Source organism: Neovison vison, chromosome 2 (genome assembly GCF_020171115.1).
Source record: "Neovison vison isolate M4711 chromosome 2, ASM_NN_V1, whole genome shotgun sequence".
NCBI classification, from domain to species: Eukaryota; Metazoa; Chordata; class Mammalia; order Carnivora; family Mustelidae; genus Neogale; species Neogale vison.
In genome coordinates, this window is record NC_058092.1 from 42,193,210 (window position 1) to 42,208,853 (window position 15,644).

The window sequence follows — 15,644 nt, forward strand, 5'->3', positions numbered from 1 at the left end:
GAAATCCTAGAGGAGAACACAGGTAGCAACCTCTTTGATGTCAGCTGTAGCAACTTCTTACTAGGTAAGTTTCTAGAGACAAGCGAAACAGAAGCAAAAATGATTAGGACTTTATCAAGATAAAAAGTTTCTGCAGAGCAATGGAAATAATCAACAAAACTAAAAGGCAACCTTCAGAATGGGAGAAGATGTTTGCAAATGACATATCTGATAGAGTTAGTACCCCAAATCTATTAGGAACATAACCACACTCAACACTCAAAAAACAAATAATCCAGTTAAGAAATGGGCAGAAGACAAAAACATACATTTTTCCAAAGACGACATCCAGATGGCTAACAGACACATGAAAAGATGCTCAACATCACTCATCATCAGGGAAATACAAATTAAAACTCAATGAGATATACCACCTCACACCTGTCAGAATGGCTAAAATTAACAACACAGGAAACAACAGATGTTGGCAAGAACGTGGACAAAGAAGAACCCGCTTGCACTGTTGGTGGGAATGCAAACTGGTGCAGCTACTCTGGAGAGCACTATGGAAATTGCTCAAAAACTTGAAAATAAAACTACCCTACAAAAAAAAAAAAAAAAGAAAAGAAAAAATGGGATGCCTGGGTGGCTCAGTGGGTTAAAGCCTCTGCCTTCGGCTCAGGTCATGATCCCAGGGTCCTGGGATCGAGTTCCGCATAGGGCTCTCTGCTCGGCAGAGAGCCTGCTTTCTCCTCTCTCTGCCTGCCTCTCTTCCTCCTTGTGATTTCTGTCTGTCAAATAATAAATAAATAAATCTTTAAAAAACAACAACAACAAAAAAAACTACCCTACAACCCAGCAATTGCAGTACTAAGTATTTACCCAAAAGATACAAAGTTATTGTTTCAAAGGAGCGCATGCACCCCGCTGTTCATAGTAGCATTATCAACAATAGCCAAATTATGGACAGAGCCCAAATGTCCATCGACTGATGAATGGATAAAGAAGATATGGTGTCTATATACAATGGAATATTATGCAGCCATCAGAAAATGAACTCTTGCCATTTGCAACGATGTGAATGGAGCTAGAGTGTATTATGCTAAGTGAAATAAGTCAGAGGAAGACAAATACCATGTGATTTCACTCATATGTGGAATTTAAGAAATGAATCATGAACATAAGGGGGAAAAAGAGGCAAACCATAAAACAGACTCTTAGCTACAAATAACAAACTGAGGGCTGCTAGAGGGGAGGTTGGCAGGGAAGTTAGTTAAATAGGTGATGGGTATTAAGGAGGGTAGTTCTTATGATGATACTGGGTGTTGTATCTAAGTGTAACCAGAAGAAGTTATGTATGTTAACTCAATGGAATTTAAATAAAAACTTGAAAAAAACACAAAGCAACGTATTATTAAGTGATTTCACTGAAGATTTCAAATGTGAGTCAGTAAAGTTAAGCAATAGAGTTTATATATTTCTAGAGGAAAACACTCCTTTGTGTGGATATGGGAAAAGAGGGCAGATGTACTTACATATGGAACATTCTTTTGACTTAGAATTTCAGTGTGTATATCCTCAGAGAATCCAGTGGGTGGGAGAAATTACTGTAATTAGCTAAACTAATGTTACTTGAGTTCAGTGCAGCAACACAAATACCAAAAAGAGGAATACAAAATATGTCATGTGCTTACTTAGGTTATAACACAAATCACCTATAAACTACACAGGAAATCTTTGTGTATGTTGATTTTTTTTTTTTTTTGAGATTTTATTTATTTATTTGACAGGCAGTGATCACAAGTAGTCAGAGAGGCAGGCAGAGAGAGAAGAAGGGAAGCAGGCTCCCTGTTGAGCAGAGAGCCTGATGTGGGGCTCGATCCCAGGACGCTGGGATCATGACCTGAGCCACAGGCAGAGGCTTTAACCCACTGAGCCACCCAGGTGCCCCATGTTGATTTTTTTTCCAATGGTGATTACTTTTTCACTGTGTTTTCCTTATTGTTTTTTATCTTTGAGGTAAAGGAGTTGTGCTTTGCCAGACCAAAAAAATTGCCCATTTTTGGCAGAATAAGAAAGTTAGCGCTCTTCTTTGATTACAGATGATGAAAGCCATGAACAAGTCCAATGAGCATGTCCTGGCAGGAGGTGCCTGCTTCAATGAGAAGGCAGACTCTCATCTTGTGTGTGTACAGAATGATGACGGAAATTATCAGACCCAGGCTATCAGTATTCACAATCAGCCCAGAAAGGGTGAGTATTTGAGCTGATTGACATGGTAAGAATTGTACTGGACTTGGAAAGTTGGATATCTCAGCCCCATAACTCTCGCTTTCTAACTAGGTGGCCGCAAACAATTTGATGAAATTAAACTTTCCAACCTGATTCTCTAAGATTACACTGGCTCAGCAGTAGCCATATTCAGAGTTGCAAATGGGATCTCTACTAATAAAGGGGAAATTTTGAAAATACTGCCTCAGGATATTAGCAGGGCCAGAATTGATATTTGAAGGTAGGCGACGAGGCCCCTTAGGGAGAATATGCTTAGATAGATTTGAAACTTGTTGAATGACCATATCCAAAGAATATTAATTAATAAGTTGACTGGATTTTGGAAGCTTCTTGGTTCTGTAGTGCTCATAGTGTGGCCTTATCACTGGGGAGATTGTTAGAAATGAAGAATCTATACCCAAAACCTACTAAATTAGAATTTGTTTTTTAACAAGTCCCTGTGTTCAAATGCATATTGAAATTTAAGAAGCATCACTTATGCTGGCATTCCTTAAGGTGTCTTCTCAGGTTCTGTGGTTTTAAAAAATAAATAAGTGCAAGTATTGCATAATACATTAAATGGAGAAATCCTGGGTTAAACAAGTTTAAACAGATTTTACTACAGGACTTTCAGAGCCTTTAACAGGCTGATGTATATTTTAGTTTTCCAAAAGGAAGATAGGGGCCTGGCCCTTCTCAAATTTACTTGACTATGAATCTTGTTTTTCCTCAGAATATTTCCCATAACTAGCTTTCTTTAGTCTGCTTTATGAAACACTTCTCTGGCTGACGGTGACGTAGGTCATTGTCTTCAGTAAAGGCATAAAAGGTCTTTGTCACATATATATTCAATATGATATCCAAAATAAGATAGGTGATAAGTCCACAATGCTCTCTATTAGTCAAAGGATACCTAGAATATTTGAATTAAGTTCTGGATATCATTAATGTAATTGATGATATCCATTGATAAAACTGGAGGTTCTTTAGAGAATGATTCAGGGCCTGTGAAAAATTTGGAAACGAAGTCAAGGAAAATCTTTTGAAAAAAGTGTACATGTTTAATCTGGAAAAGTCTAGATTGGAAGAGGGGAAAAATAACTATCTCTATTTTTAAGGTTCTCTGGTATGTGGAAATAAGACTCAGTTTATTCTCTATAGCTACAAAAGGCCAAAAGGACAGAACCAGCACCACTGAGTCAAAGTTATAGGAAACTAGATCTGGACTCAGTTTGAGAGCACATTATATAAGGCCAAGAGTTACCCAGAAGTAGAATGGGCCGCCTTGTGCCATTGTGGGCTCCTTGTCACTAGGGGTCTTCGATAAAGGCTGGATGTCCACGTGTTAGAGAATTTGCAGGGCCAGTGGTTAGGGAGTTGGATTACTTCATCCAGTTTAAGATGTAGAGGTGCTTAGGGGCTCCTGGCTGGCTCAGTGGGTGGAACACACAACCTTTGATCTCCCTGTTGTTAAGTCTGAGGTCCGTGTTGGGTGCTTAATTTTTAAAAAAATTAAAAAGATGTGGAGGGGCATAGTGAAATTTTCTTAAAGCTAAATGTGATTGTCCTTTCTTTTATGACATGATAATGGTAACAGGTATTTGTCTTTTAAATAAGTGATTTATTTTTTTAAAAGAACTGCACCAGGTCAGTAAAATGGTTGCCAGCCATATCTCTGTCTTCAAAATGTATTTCATCTAAAAATATATATATATATTAGATCAGAGGTCAGCAAACTTTTTCTGTCAATGGCTGGGTGATAAATATTTTAGGCATTGCAAGCTTGTTGTCTTTGTCAACAGTTACTCAATTCTGGCATACTTCAAAAACTGCCACAGATAATATGCAAATGAGTGGACATGACTGTCTTCCAAAAAAATTTTACTTATAAAAATAGGCTGCAGGCCAAACAGATTATAGTTTGCCAAGCCCTTGACTTGACCACTGAGATTTCTTTGCTTGTAAGATTCTTTAATTCTTGATTGGAGGGAGAGAAAAACAAAATGAGGGAGTGTATCTTAAAACTTCATTCCTAAAGCTATCATAAGCATCAGAATTATTAGTTACTTGTGTATTGTGCTGTATAGAGTTGGTGTGTTTTGTTTTCTGTATGATGATGGTTGGAGTTAGCAACTATCAAATATTTCTTATTGTTCTCAGTCTTTGTATCTCTGGGTCTACACTGAACTATTTATATTCTGTTTAGTGACAGGTGCCAGTTTCTTTGTGTTCAGTGGCGCTCTGAAATCTTCCTCCGGATATCTTGCCAAATCCAGTATTGTGGAAGGTAAAGAATAAGTTATTTACTGCATGTGTATTAGTTTAGTCCTAATCATACAACTAAAAAGCAAGGGATGTTGGAGCCTGACTGGCTCACTTGGTAGAGCATGTGACTCGTGATCTCAGGGTCCTAAATTCAAGCTCCATGTTGGGCTTAGAGCTTACATAAATAATAACAATAATAATAATAACATTTTAAAAAAAAAGGCAAGAAATGTTAAATGAAACCATGACACTTCTTTTTTTTTTTTTTTTTTTAAAGATTTTATTTATTTATTTGTCAGAGAGCAAGCGAGAGCGAGCACAGGCAGACAGAGTGGCAGGCAGAGTCAGAGGGAGAAGCAGGCTCCCCGCGGAGCAAGGAGCCCGATGTGGGACTCGATCCCAGGACTCTGGGATCATGACCTGAGCCGAAGGCAGCTGCTTAACCAACTGAGCCACCCAGGTGTCCCGAAACCATGACACTTTTACAGTAGACTTCTGACTCCTATTATGTATACAATAGCATCTTAGTCCTAAGCTAATTAATACTGTCACATAGGTGTTCAGTTCTCCAAAGAAGTAAGTCGTAGCAATATCATGGAACAGTAACATAAAAATTAAAAGATGGCCTTTCAGAGCTCTGGAGTAGGGTACTCAAGGGGGCATAGTCTGAGTTCAAATATATCATTGGGCTCCAATCTCTAAGTATATAGATGAAGTTCAGTCTGCCTTAACTCACAGGAGTGCTGCGGTCATCATTTGGGGTACAGAATGGGATGTGCTTGCTGCTGGTTTGCTATAATTAGAGTAGACATGACACATATCTTGACAAAAACTAATTAAATGGGAGTTAATGAAAGGCTAGTGAGCATACTGTTTATTTTTTTGTCAATTGATTATTCCTGTATTTTGATCTGGTTACTCTTGTTACATAACAAATTTACCTAGAACTTAATGGGTTAAAGCGACTATTTTATAACGTTCACGGATTCCTCTGGGTCAGGAATCTTGACACGGTAGTGCAGGATGGCTTGACTCTGCTCAGTGATGTCCAGGGCCTCAGCTGGGATGACTTGATATCTGGAAGCTCAAATTATCTGAAGGTTCATTCACTCACATGTCTTGGGGCCTGGCCTGGATTATTTTAAAGACTAGAGGTGGAGACTGAAGTGCTCACACTTTGACTCCCTACCATGCCATGGCAGCCTTGGGGTAGCTGGACTTCTTAGTGCAGGCTCATATGTTCTAGCAAAAGGCAGAGCCAAGTTGCTTCTTATGACCCAGTATCAAATGTCACCCTATGTGACTTCCACCATACTCTAGTGCTAGAAGTAGTCATAAGCCTTCTCATGTTCAGGAGGAGGGCAATTAGACTGTACTTCTTAATGGGGAAATGGGAAGGTAGCATTGTGAGAAAGCATGTGAGATGGGAGATATTGTGGTGACCCTTGGAAGGTACAGTCTGCCACACATGCTGACAGGTTTTCATTTCTGCAGTAGCTTTCTCCAGTGCCCTGTATGAAAGCTGAACTCCAATGTGTTAACTGAACTGAATAGACTGTCTTACTTATGTTAATAGATATTGGCTTTGACCTCCTTTATTGGTAAACTTAATAAAGCAACTAGTGAAGAGCAAAGTACATTACTATTTTACAACTAAATTTCACAATTTGACTATAAAGCAGAAGCATGCTATTAAGAAATTGTTAAGAAATCTAGGAGTTAAACAGTCATTGGTCTTATGTGACTATGCCTATGTGATCAAGTATTAACCGCATTTGAAATTGTGTCTTGACAAGAAGATTTAAAAAGTGCCCTTTAAATGTAATGGAAATGATAACTTGAACTGACACAGATCCTTATAATGCAAAGTACTGTGTTTAAAAGTTATGTCTTTGTCTTTGGTTTGGAAATTTCTTAGGTCTTGTATTTCACTGTGTGTCAGTTGAACACTTGGCTGCCTGTTTATGAAATTTTTATGGACTCTTATGGAATTATTTTAGTTGACAAAATTTTAGGTCAGTGAAGCAGGGTAATTGCTGAACATGTGTCAGCTTTCAACCTGAATTTCAGTGTTTTCCTTTGACTTGGGTAGGTAGCAGGCCAAAAATAGTTGCCGTGTATTGACTGCATGGTGGCTCGTGTGAAACACACGTGGTAGGTTTGCCTTGTTGCAAGCCAGTGAATGGATTTATCCCTTCTCCTACTACTGTTGTTTACTCAGTGACTTATTTAACAATCATTCACTGTGCATTCACTGTATGCTGGGCAGGGATAGGAAGGTGAGAGACACAGAGGTGTGAACACATAAATATGAGTTAGAACATGATAAAGGCAAGAGTGAAAACAGTTCTGTCAGCCCAGAAGAGGCATGTGACCAAGTGTAAGTTTTCCTTTGACGTGGTCTAAGGAGAAACTCAGTTGTGTCTGAAGTGAAATCAGCAGGCGAGTGTTTCAAGCAGAAGCCGTCTTGGTGTTTGCTTCTCACAGCACTCTCAAAAGTAAGAGATCCAGCTCAAAGAACAAAACCTCTCTGTATCTGTCAGCTTTAGAGAGCAGCCGAAGTTTTACATTTAATCCTAAAGGGATTTGCTAGGTACTGTGATGATCTGCCCCTCTCCCTGGCTTTGCGTTGTTTCCACCTATGTGATCTTGGTGCTGATTCTCAGATGGCGTTATGGTCCAGATCACAGCAGAAAACATGGATGCTTTGAGGCAGGCACTGCGAGACATGAAGGACTTCACCATCACCTGCGGCAAGGCGGACACTGAGGACCCCCAGGAGCACATCTACATCCAGTGGGTGGACGATGACAAAAACGTCAACAAGGGGTAAATGTGGAGTACTTTTCCTATTGTGGCATTTAGTTATGGGCTGGGCTCTGGGTTTTGTCTACACTGGTATTTATAACTTTACTGAAAGCCCAAAGAGAAAGGACAGCTTTGTATATATAATATAAAACTTTAAATTTCTAGTTTCTTAGCTTAAATTCTGAAGGAGTTTCTCTGCGTATTTTGGAAGAAGGGTGGAGGGGAAGGAGTTGATGAAATAACACAGTACTCTAAAGTTATCGACATAATAGTAATAACCTAAAACTTTTATGGTTTTATAAAAAGAAAGCCCTTTTGCTAACATTGAGATAGTAACTAATGAGATAGTAACTAATGTTATTTTTGCCATCTTATAGGTGAGTAAACAAGTACCTAGAGGCTCAATGACTTCAGAGGCCAGGAAGTGGCAGGGCTAGGACTTAAAACCACCTCCTTGGGCTTCAAGTCCTATACTCTTTGCCAGTATATGGCAACTCTTCTCTGAGGGCCCAAGCTAAAACTTCGGGGTCATCTCTGAAACTTCTTTTTCTCTCACACCCTTCATCTACCCCAGTAGTAAATCCTGGTACTCTTATATTTTATAGCATATATTTTATATATCCTGTATATTTTATTTCAGCATGTATCCAGAATCATACTACCTCTCTGGCCACCATCGTGGTTCAGGCCACTATCATTTGGTCTAGATTATTGGGTTCTTCAGTTGGCTTTCTTGTTTCTAGTCTTCAGCTCCTCCTGCCCCCCAGCCTAATCTGTTTTCTAATACAGCAACCAAAGCAATGTTCCTTCTCTGCTCAGAGCCCACCACTGGCTTGCAGTATTATTCATGGTAAAAGCCAGAGTGTTTTCCAACTTACACGGCCTCACACCATCTGCCCATCCTCACAGAAGCAGCACCTGCCTTCTTGCCTGAACACATCAACTCAACTTCTACCCTCAGACGTTTGTTTTTGCTGTTCTCAGACATTTGTTGCTTCTACCCTATCCTCAATAGCCAAGATAGCCAAATGAGTTCCTCCGTTACCACTTTCAGATTCTTTTTTTTTAAAGATTTTATTTATTTGGGGCGCCTGCGTGGTTCAGTGGGTTAAGCCTCTGCCTTCGGCTCAGGTCATGATCTCAGGGTACTGGGATCGAGCCCCGCATTGGGCTCCCTGCTCAGTGGGGAGCCTGCTTCCCTTCCTCTGTCTCTCTGCCTGCCTCTCTGTCTACTTGTGATCTCTGTCTGTCAAATAAATAAATAAATAAACAATCTTTAAAAAAAAAAAAAAAGGGCGCCTGGGTGGCTCAGTGGGTTAAGCCGCTGCCTTCGACTCAGGTCGTGATCTCGGGGTCCTGGGATCGAGGCCCGCATCGGGCTCTCTGCTCAGCGGGGAGCCTGCTTCCTCCTCTCTCTCTGCCTGCCTCTCTGCCTGCTTGTGATCTCTCTCTGTCAAATAAATAAAATAAAATCTTTAAAAAAAAAAAAAAGATTTTATTTATTTATTTGCCAGAGAGAGAGAGAGAGTGAGCAGCAGAGGCAGAGGGAGAAGCAGGCTCCCCTCCGAGCAAGGAGCCCGATGTGGGACTCAATCGCAGGACACTGGGATCATGACCCGAGCCGAAGGCAGCCGCTTAACCAACTGAGCCACCCAGGCGTCCCCACTTTCAGATTCTTTCTAAAATGTCATTTTCTCATAAGGTCTTCCTTGGCCAACCTACCTAAATTATAATCCTCCCATACACATTTATTCTCTCCCACTCCCAATACTTCCTATCCCCTTTCTTACATTATATTTTTCAAGAGAACTTATAATTCTCTAACATAAAGTACATTTCACTTATTACATTGCCCCTGGCATGTAAACTCCTTAAGGGCAGGGATTTTTTAAAAATTTTTTAAATGTTTTTATTGACATATAATGTATTATTAGCCTCAGGGGTACAGGTCTGTGAATCACCAGGTTTACCCACTTCACAGCACTCACCATAGCACACACCTCCCCCAGTGCCCATAACCCAACCACCCGCCCCCCGCAACCCTCAGTTGGTTTTGTGAGATTAAGAGTCTCTTATGGTTTGTCTCCCTCCCGATCCCATCTTGTTTCATTTATTCTTTTCCTCCCCCACCAAGCCCCCCACATTGCCTCTCAACTTCCTCATATCAGGGAGATCATATGATAATTGTCTTTCTCTGATTGATTAACTTACTTCGCTCAGCGGAATACCCTCTAGCTCCATACACATCGTCACAAATGGCAAGATTTCATTTCTTTTGATGTCTGCATAGTATTCCACTATATATATATATATACCACATCTTCTTGATCCATTCATCTGTTGTTGGACATCTAGGTTTTTTTCCATAGTCTGGCTATTGTGGACATTGCTGCTATAAACATTCAGGTACACGTGCCCCTTCGGATCACTACATTTGTATCTTTGGGGTAAATACCCAGTAGTGCGATTGCTGGGTCATAGCGTAGCTCTATTTTCAACTATTTGAGGAACCTCCATGCTGTTTTCCAGAGGGGTTGCACCAGCTTGCGTTCCCACCAACAGTGTAGGAGGGTTCCCCTTTCTCCGCATCCTTGCCAGCATCTGTCATAGGGATTTTTTTTTTTTAAGATTTTATTTATTTGACAGACTAAGATCTCAAGTAGGAAGAAAGAGAAGAGGAAGCACGCTCCCTGCTGAGCAGAGAGCCCGATGTGGGTCTTGAACCCAGGACCCTGAGATCATGACCTGAGCTGAAGGCAGAGGCTTAACCCACTGAGCCACCCAAACACCCCAGGGATTTTTTTTAAGAAGTTTATTTTTTATTTTTTTGAAGATTTTATTTAAGAGCCAGAGAGAGCATGAGCAGGTGGCGAGGGGCAGGGCAGAGGGAGAAGACGACTCCCCGCTAAGCGGGGAACCCAATATGTGACTCAGTCCCAGGACCCTGAGCCCAAATCAGATGCTGATCCAACCGAGCCCCCCAGGCAGCCCAGGGGCAGGGTTTTTTGTCTGGTTTATTTATTGCGGTATCACCAACACCTAAAACACTGTCTGGCACTGAGTAGCTGTTTAAAAAATTGATTGATTGAACGAATATATCGTAACTCATTGTATTCAACTTTCTACCATCCAGTCCATCCCTTCTTGCCTCAGGCAATAGTTCTATGTCTAGGTCTCTGGAAGTACAAAAACAAATTCCACAAACTCCCTGCTGATAAGTGGTTCAGTCTGGTTTTGAAGATAGTTATAAATAAGGGCATCCAAGTATGGAAGATGCTCATAGAAAACTCTGTAGGATACAGTAAAGATAAGAAAGAAAAGAAGAACCTTGGTAGAGGTGCTCGGGCAATATTCAAGAGGACCTTCATAGAGAAATAGACTGACTGAGCTGAATCTGATAGGATGAGTAGGTATTTGCCACATAGTTGTGGGCATTCCAGTCTGAGAGAATGGCAGGAGCAAAGGCAAAGAGAGGGCATTTACAACACAGCACACCAGATTTTTAAAAAATCTCTTAAACTTTTGTTATTGAACAAAAAAAGCAATTTCTAAACCAATGAGTACACGTGCCTATTTTACAAATAGCCCTTTATCTTCTCATACTTCACTGGAAATTTTAATTGCAAAACCAAGTTGTGTTGAATTCTCTTTATAGTTGGAAATTAACATGGTTATTTAGATCAAATAATTGATAATCTGAAAATCTGATGCCATAAGGTATCAGTAACTAATAACAAGCAGGTTGCCCCTTCCTACAGCAAGTGCCAGTGGTAGCATCTTAGAAAACAGGACAAGAACTAGTTTAGGGAAGACCCTCGAATTCAGTTTAGTGTATAGTCTATAAATTGAATGTTTTCCACCTTGTCCCTCTGTGTCTGGGTATCCCTCTCAAAATACTCTAATCAACAGAGTGCCCTTTAAAAAATATATTTTATTTATTCATTTTAGGGGGAGAGAGCACATGAGGGGGGGAGGAGAGGAGAGGAGGGAGAGGGAGAAAGAATCTGAAGTGGACTTCGCACTGGGGCTGGAGCCAAACGTGGGGCTCAATCTCACAACTACAAGATCATGACCGAAGCCGAGAGTCTGACCCGAGCCCACTGCGCCATCCCGGCACCCCAGGAATGCCCTTTTTTGATAACTGTTGTTTCATGAGATAGAAATTAATTTCAGTATTGTTTAAATAATTATAATTCAGGTGAATGAAATGAGTCCCTGATACTGAAATTTAAGTTCAATTTGATCTTTTTACATATAGGTTAAAAAACAGGTTTGAAAATTATTAAGAAAAGTTTAGAATCTTTGTGACAATTATTTTGAATTTTCATCAGAGTGAGTGTGAGTCTCTACCTATTTATACTTGCTATATTTTGGAGAGGAAATGACTATAAAAAATGGCCTTTCCATTCAGGAATCTAGGAGTGATAATTTACCACTGAAGGGTATTTGTTGTAATAATGATATAAATACTTGTTCATGAGCTTACACCAGCATTGTTATAATTAACATACTTGGTCAAATAATTCTTTTAATCAATAAATATTTATTAAACTCCTACATTCCAAGCAGTGTGTCAGAACTGGGAATACAGCATGCAGAGGTGAGTGTATCATATTCCCTCTCCTTAAGAAGTTCATTTGTGAGGCAGATGTGTGAATGTTATTATGGTTAGGAGCAGAGTATGTGACAGCAGAGGGGACATTGAGATTGGATGGGTGGCCACGCACTCACTGAATTTGGGAAGGAATGCTGGGAGAAGAGAGCAGGTTTGAGTAGTTTTTTTACATTGAAAGAACAAACTCCTGGAATTATGGCTCCTTTTTTATATGTGTTTTTTGAATTATTTCAGTTCACGGGCCCCTCCCATGAGAGCTCTCTTCATGTACATTTTTGTGCAGTGTCTCTTACCATGATATGTTGCTGAGATGTGTTCAGCAAAGCACCCAGTGTAATTAGTAGCAAGACTTGATAAGAGAAGTGGTTCTTCTAACTTCAAGAGCTGCTTCCATCTCTTTCCTTTGCCTCTATTGCAGTGTTACAAGTCCTATAGATGGGAAGTCCATGGAGTCTATAACAAGTGTGAAGATATTCCATGGATCAGAGTATAAAGCGAATGGAAAAGTCATCAGATGGACAGAGGTAAGGAAATGAAACTTGGCATCCTTGATCCCCTTTGAGTACAACTTTTTGCAAGGTTCAGAGACACACTGTGGGCTGATTCTGGAGGGTTAAGAAAAAGAAAATATCTATTTACTTTCGATACTCCAATTCCTTCTGGCCTGTGTTAGCTCACCAGGAAGAAATGCCACCAAGTGCAGCCTGAAGCAATCTGGTTTCTCTTCCTTTTTATTAACAAGCTTTGAGAGATTCGTATGCATTAGAATTCAAGAAGGACGCTTCTCTGAATAGTATATACCATCTGTGCTATATTCTTCAGAATGCTGGGCTGGTTATGCTGTACTCACAGTTAAAAGTTTCTTAGGTAACACAGTCTTTTAAAAATGGGCTTATTTCACCAATAAGAAAACTAAAGCTCAGAGACTCAGTAAACTGTCACTCAGAGACTCAGTAAATTGTACAAGTGAGTAATGGCAAAGTTCTGTATCAGACCCAGATCCAACCAACTCCCAAGTTCTTTTCCAACGTACGTTCCCTTTCCTGAAAGCTGTATGAGAGGCTAACCAGGAGTTAGCAGGGACGCTGTATGTATGTACATCTCAGACAGATCAGGAAATTTATTCTCTGAGAATAAATGCATAGGTTGTAGGTCTCTTAATTTCTTTTGAACCTGAGTTATACTCCTTCATAAAATAAAACATTAAATGGTAAGACTTCTAGAATTCCTGGCAGCTTTAAAAGTATTAATTAAAAAAAAAAATCTGTGACTCCTAGCTTTTTCATTTTACACACAAGGTAACTCAGGCTAAAAGAGGTTTGATGCTTTACCCAAGTTCACACAGTGGGTTCATGAGAGCAAGAGACTAGAACCTTGTTCTCCATTTCTCAACCTTTTGTTCCAAGTAACTTGGCCTTCACACCACCAGACTCAGTGTTTTCCCATTGCAGCTCGGTGGTCTCAGCAGCTTGCTTTGTAATGATTATCCCTTTGACAGATTTCAAGTAGTGCAGAGTCTGGGCCATGTGAAACTCGTTATCACTTACGAGTAGTTTCATCTCTTCTCCCTTTTTTTTTTGCTCCCCAGTAATCCGGTGAGGTAGCAGTGTGAACCATCTCATTTGCATAGTGAGAAAACAGGCACAGAGGCCTGGCAGAGCAGGGGCCAGAAGTTTTATGATGCCCACTGTGGAGCTCTGCCCATCATTTCGTGGTGCTATTCTCATGAGTGCATGGGGCTTCCGGGCTGCCCCCTCTATAGTACTTAGCATAAGCCACCTAGCAATAAGCAATGGGTGGTATATATAAGCACTGTGTGTTTGCATATCTGTATCTTCTGTATTATGCTTTTGTATCATTTTACAATAATGAAGGAGGACAGGGGCTGTTTTAAAGGCATAATTGGGCATTAAGAAGTCAAAGGGCTTGCTCTTGACCCTCCTGTGTGTGACAGTACTCATGACTGTCAGTCCCAGTTTTGCTGTGCTTCTGATTCTGTCCAGGGCCTAGTGCATGGCTCAGTTTGCTGTAAGGTCACTAGTACAGTTCTGGCCTCAGCAGCGGCATGGCCTTGTGACAAGAAAACTCTGTGATGCAAGCCCAAAGATTTAGATTCTTGAATTGGCCTTGCCTCTGAGGACTTCTGTGCACTTGAGCAACTCACTTCTCTGAGTGGTATGTAACATGAAGGGGCTGGGTCCCATAATCTGTAAGAGCTCTTCTCCGAGATTCTAAGATTTTTGCAGAAGGTTGTCCACATAAAAGGATTACCTTTTAGAAATACACAATGCTAAATGTAAGCCTTTTCTGGTTCTCAGTAGAACATACCATTATGACCATGGCCAAGACCAGAGAGATAGGCAGGTCATGTCTTCCTGCACATGTTAGGGGATCAGGGTGCTCATACACAGTAGCTCACGCACTTGTTTTTTCTCCACATCTCCTGGGCACAAGGCTAAAGTCTCTTGTTTGGGGAACAGGTGTTTTTCCTAGAAAATGATGACCAGCACAGTTGCCTGAGTGATCCTGCCGATCATAGCCGATTGACTGAGCATGTTGCCAAGGCTTTTTGCCTTGCTCTCTGTCCCCACCTTAAGCTCTTGAAGGAAGATGGAATGACTAAACTAGGACTTCGTGTGACACTTGACTCAGACCAGGTAAGAAGAGTCTTAGGTAGCCTTGGAAGCTGGGCTTGAACAGTGTCTGTATTTTCTGACATGTGAGTTTCCCTGCATCAAGAAAACTTGATGGCCTTCCCTCTGTTAGTAATGTATCCAGATGTGCTGCCTGGTGAGACTGGCTGAACCATTTCAACCTCGGCTTCCTCACCTCACTGTCTTCCAGGGACTCCACTGTGAGTGTGGAGTAAGGAGGGGAAGTGTGTTGAGGACCTGCCACCCGTGTGTGGATGGCATCAGTGCTCCTCTTTGAGAGTTCCACCCTTCAGAAGTCATTCTGCCCTGAGCCAGCAGGTCCCACGCTGTCCCGTACCCTGTTTTCTCAATCCAGTTGCAGCAGGCTTCTGCTGACAGACCTCTGTACTCGTAGTCCTCAAGGTAGGACTGTCCCCATTTCCCCTCGTCAGTGGATGAGGACTAGATCCATTGGCCCATTAGTTTTCCTGTCAGCTTGGGTCTCCTATGGCCAGGCTTCCCTTCCTGTCTTACTTACTATTTTTGTATGCTGTTTGTAGTAACAATCTGCCCCCCCGCATTCCTTGTCCCAGTGTCTCTCTCCTGTGGCCCTATATTCTTTTTTTTTTTTTTTTTTTTTTTGGATTTTGGATTTTGGATCCCTGTGACATGTCCTACTGCTCATGCTTGAATGCAGAGTTGTGTCACTATCAGGGAAATGTGAAAGGTTATGATTGGGCCCCAATTCCTGCCTAGTCATCAATCAGTGTATTTATTTTCTACCTAAGATCTTGACCAGTGCGATACTAATAAGCATATCAGGATAATACAAATGAGGTCTCCTGGTCCTTTCTTGAATGATACTGATAACCTGGTTGGAGAATTGCCTTACATAAAACAATTAAAGAACAAGCAATTTTCTGCTAAACGTGTGAGCCTCTTGAGGGCAGGGGCCCTGTTATATTCATCTTTGAATCCGTTTGTGTGTAGGTGCTCAGAAAATGCTTGTGGGTGCATGAATGGGTGGGAGAACAGATGTTCAGTTCCTGATGTTAAGGAGTTGTACCTTGTAT

At 40.9% G+C, this 15,644-nt stretch overlaps 1 protein-coding gene across 3 annotated transcripts in view; it reads left to right on the forward strand.

The window, feature by feature from the left end:
- The window catches only part of ZFYVE9 (zinc finger FYVE-type containing 9), a 142,981-nt gene that overhangs the window by 122,580 nt on the left and 4,757 nt on the right, over positions 1 to 15,644 (forward strand). For all 3 annotated transcript variants that reach the window (XM_044238227.1, XM_044238226.1, XM_044238228.1), the window contains 5 exons: positions 2,082 to 2,232; positions 4,457 to 4,537; positions 7,182 to 7,344; positions 12,357 to 12,462; positions 14,419 to 14,595. In XM_044238227.1, the coding sequence (XP_044094162.1) occupies positions 2,082 to 2,232; positions 4,457 to 4,537; positions 7,182 to 7,344; positions 12,357 to 12,462; positions 14,419 to 14,595 (678 nt within the window). The remainder of the gene's footprint in view (positions 1 to 2,081; positions 2,233 to 4,456; positions 4,538 to 7,181; positions 7,345 to 12,356; positions 12,463 to 14,418; positions 14,596 to 15,644) is intronic.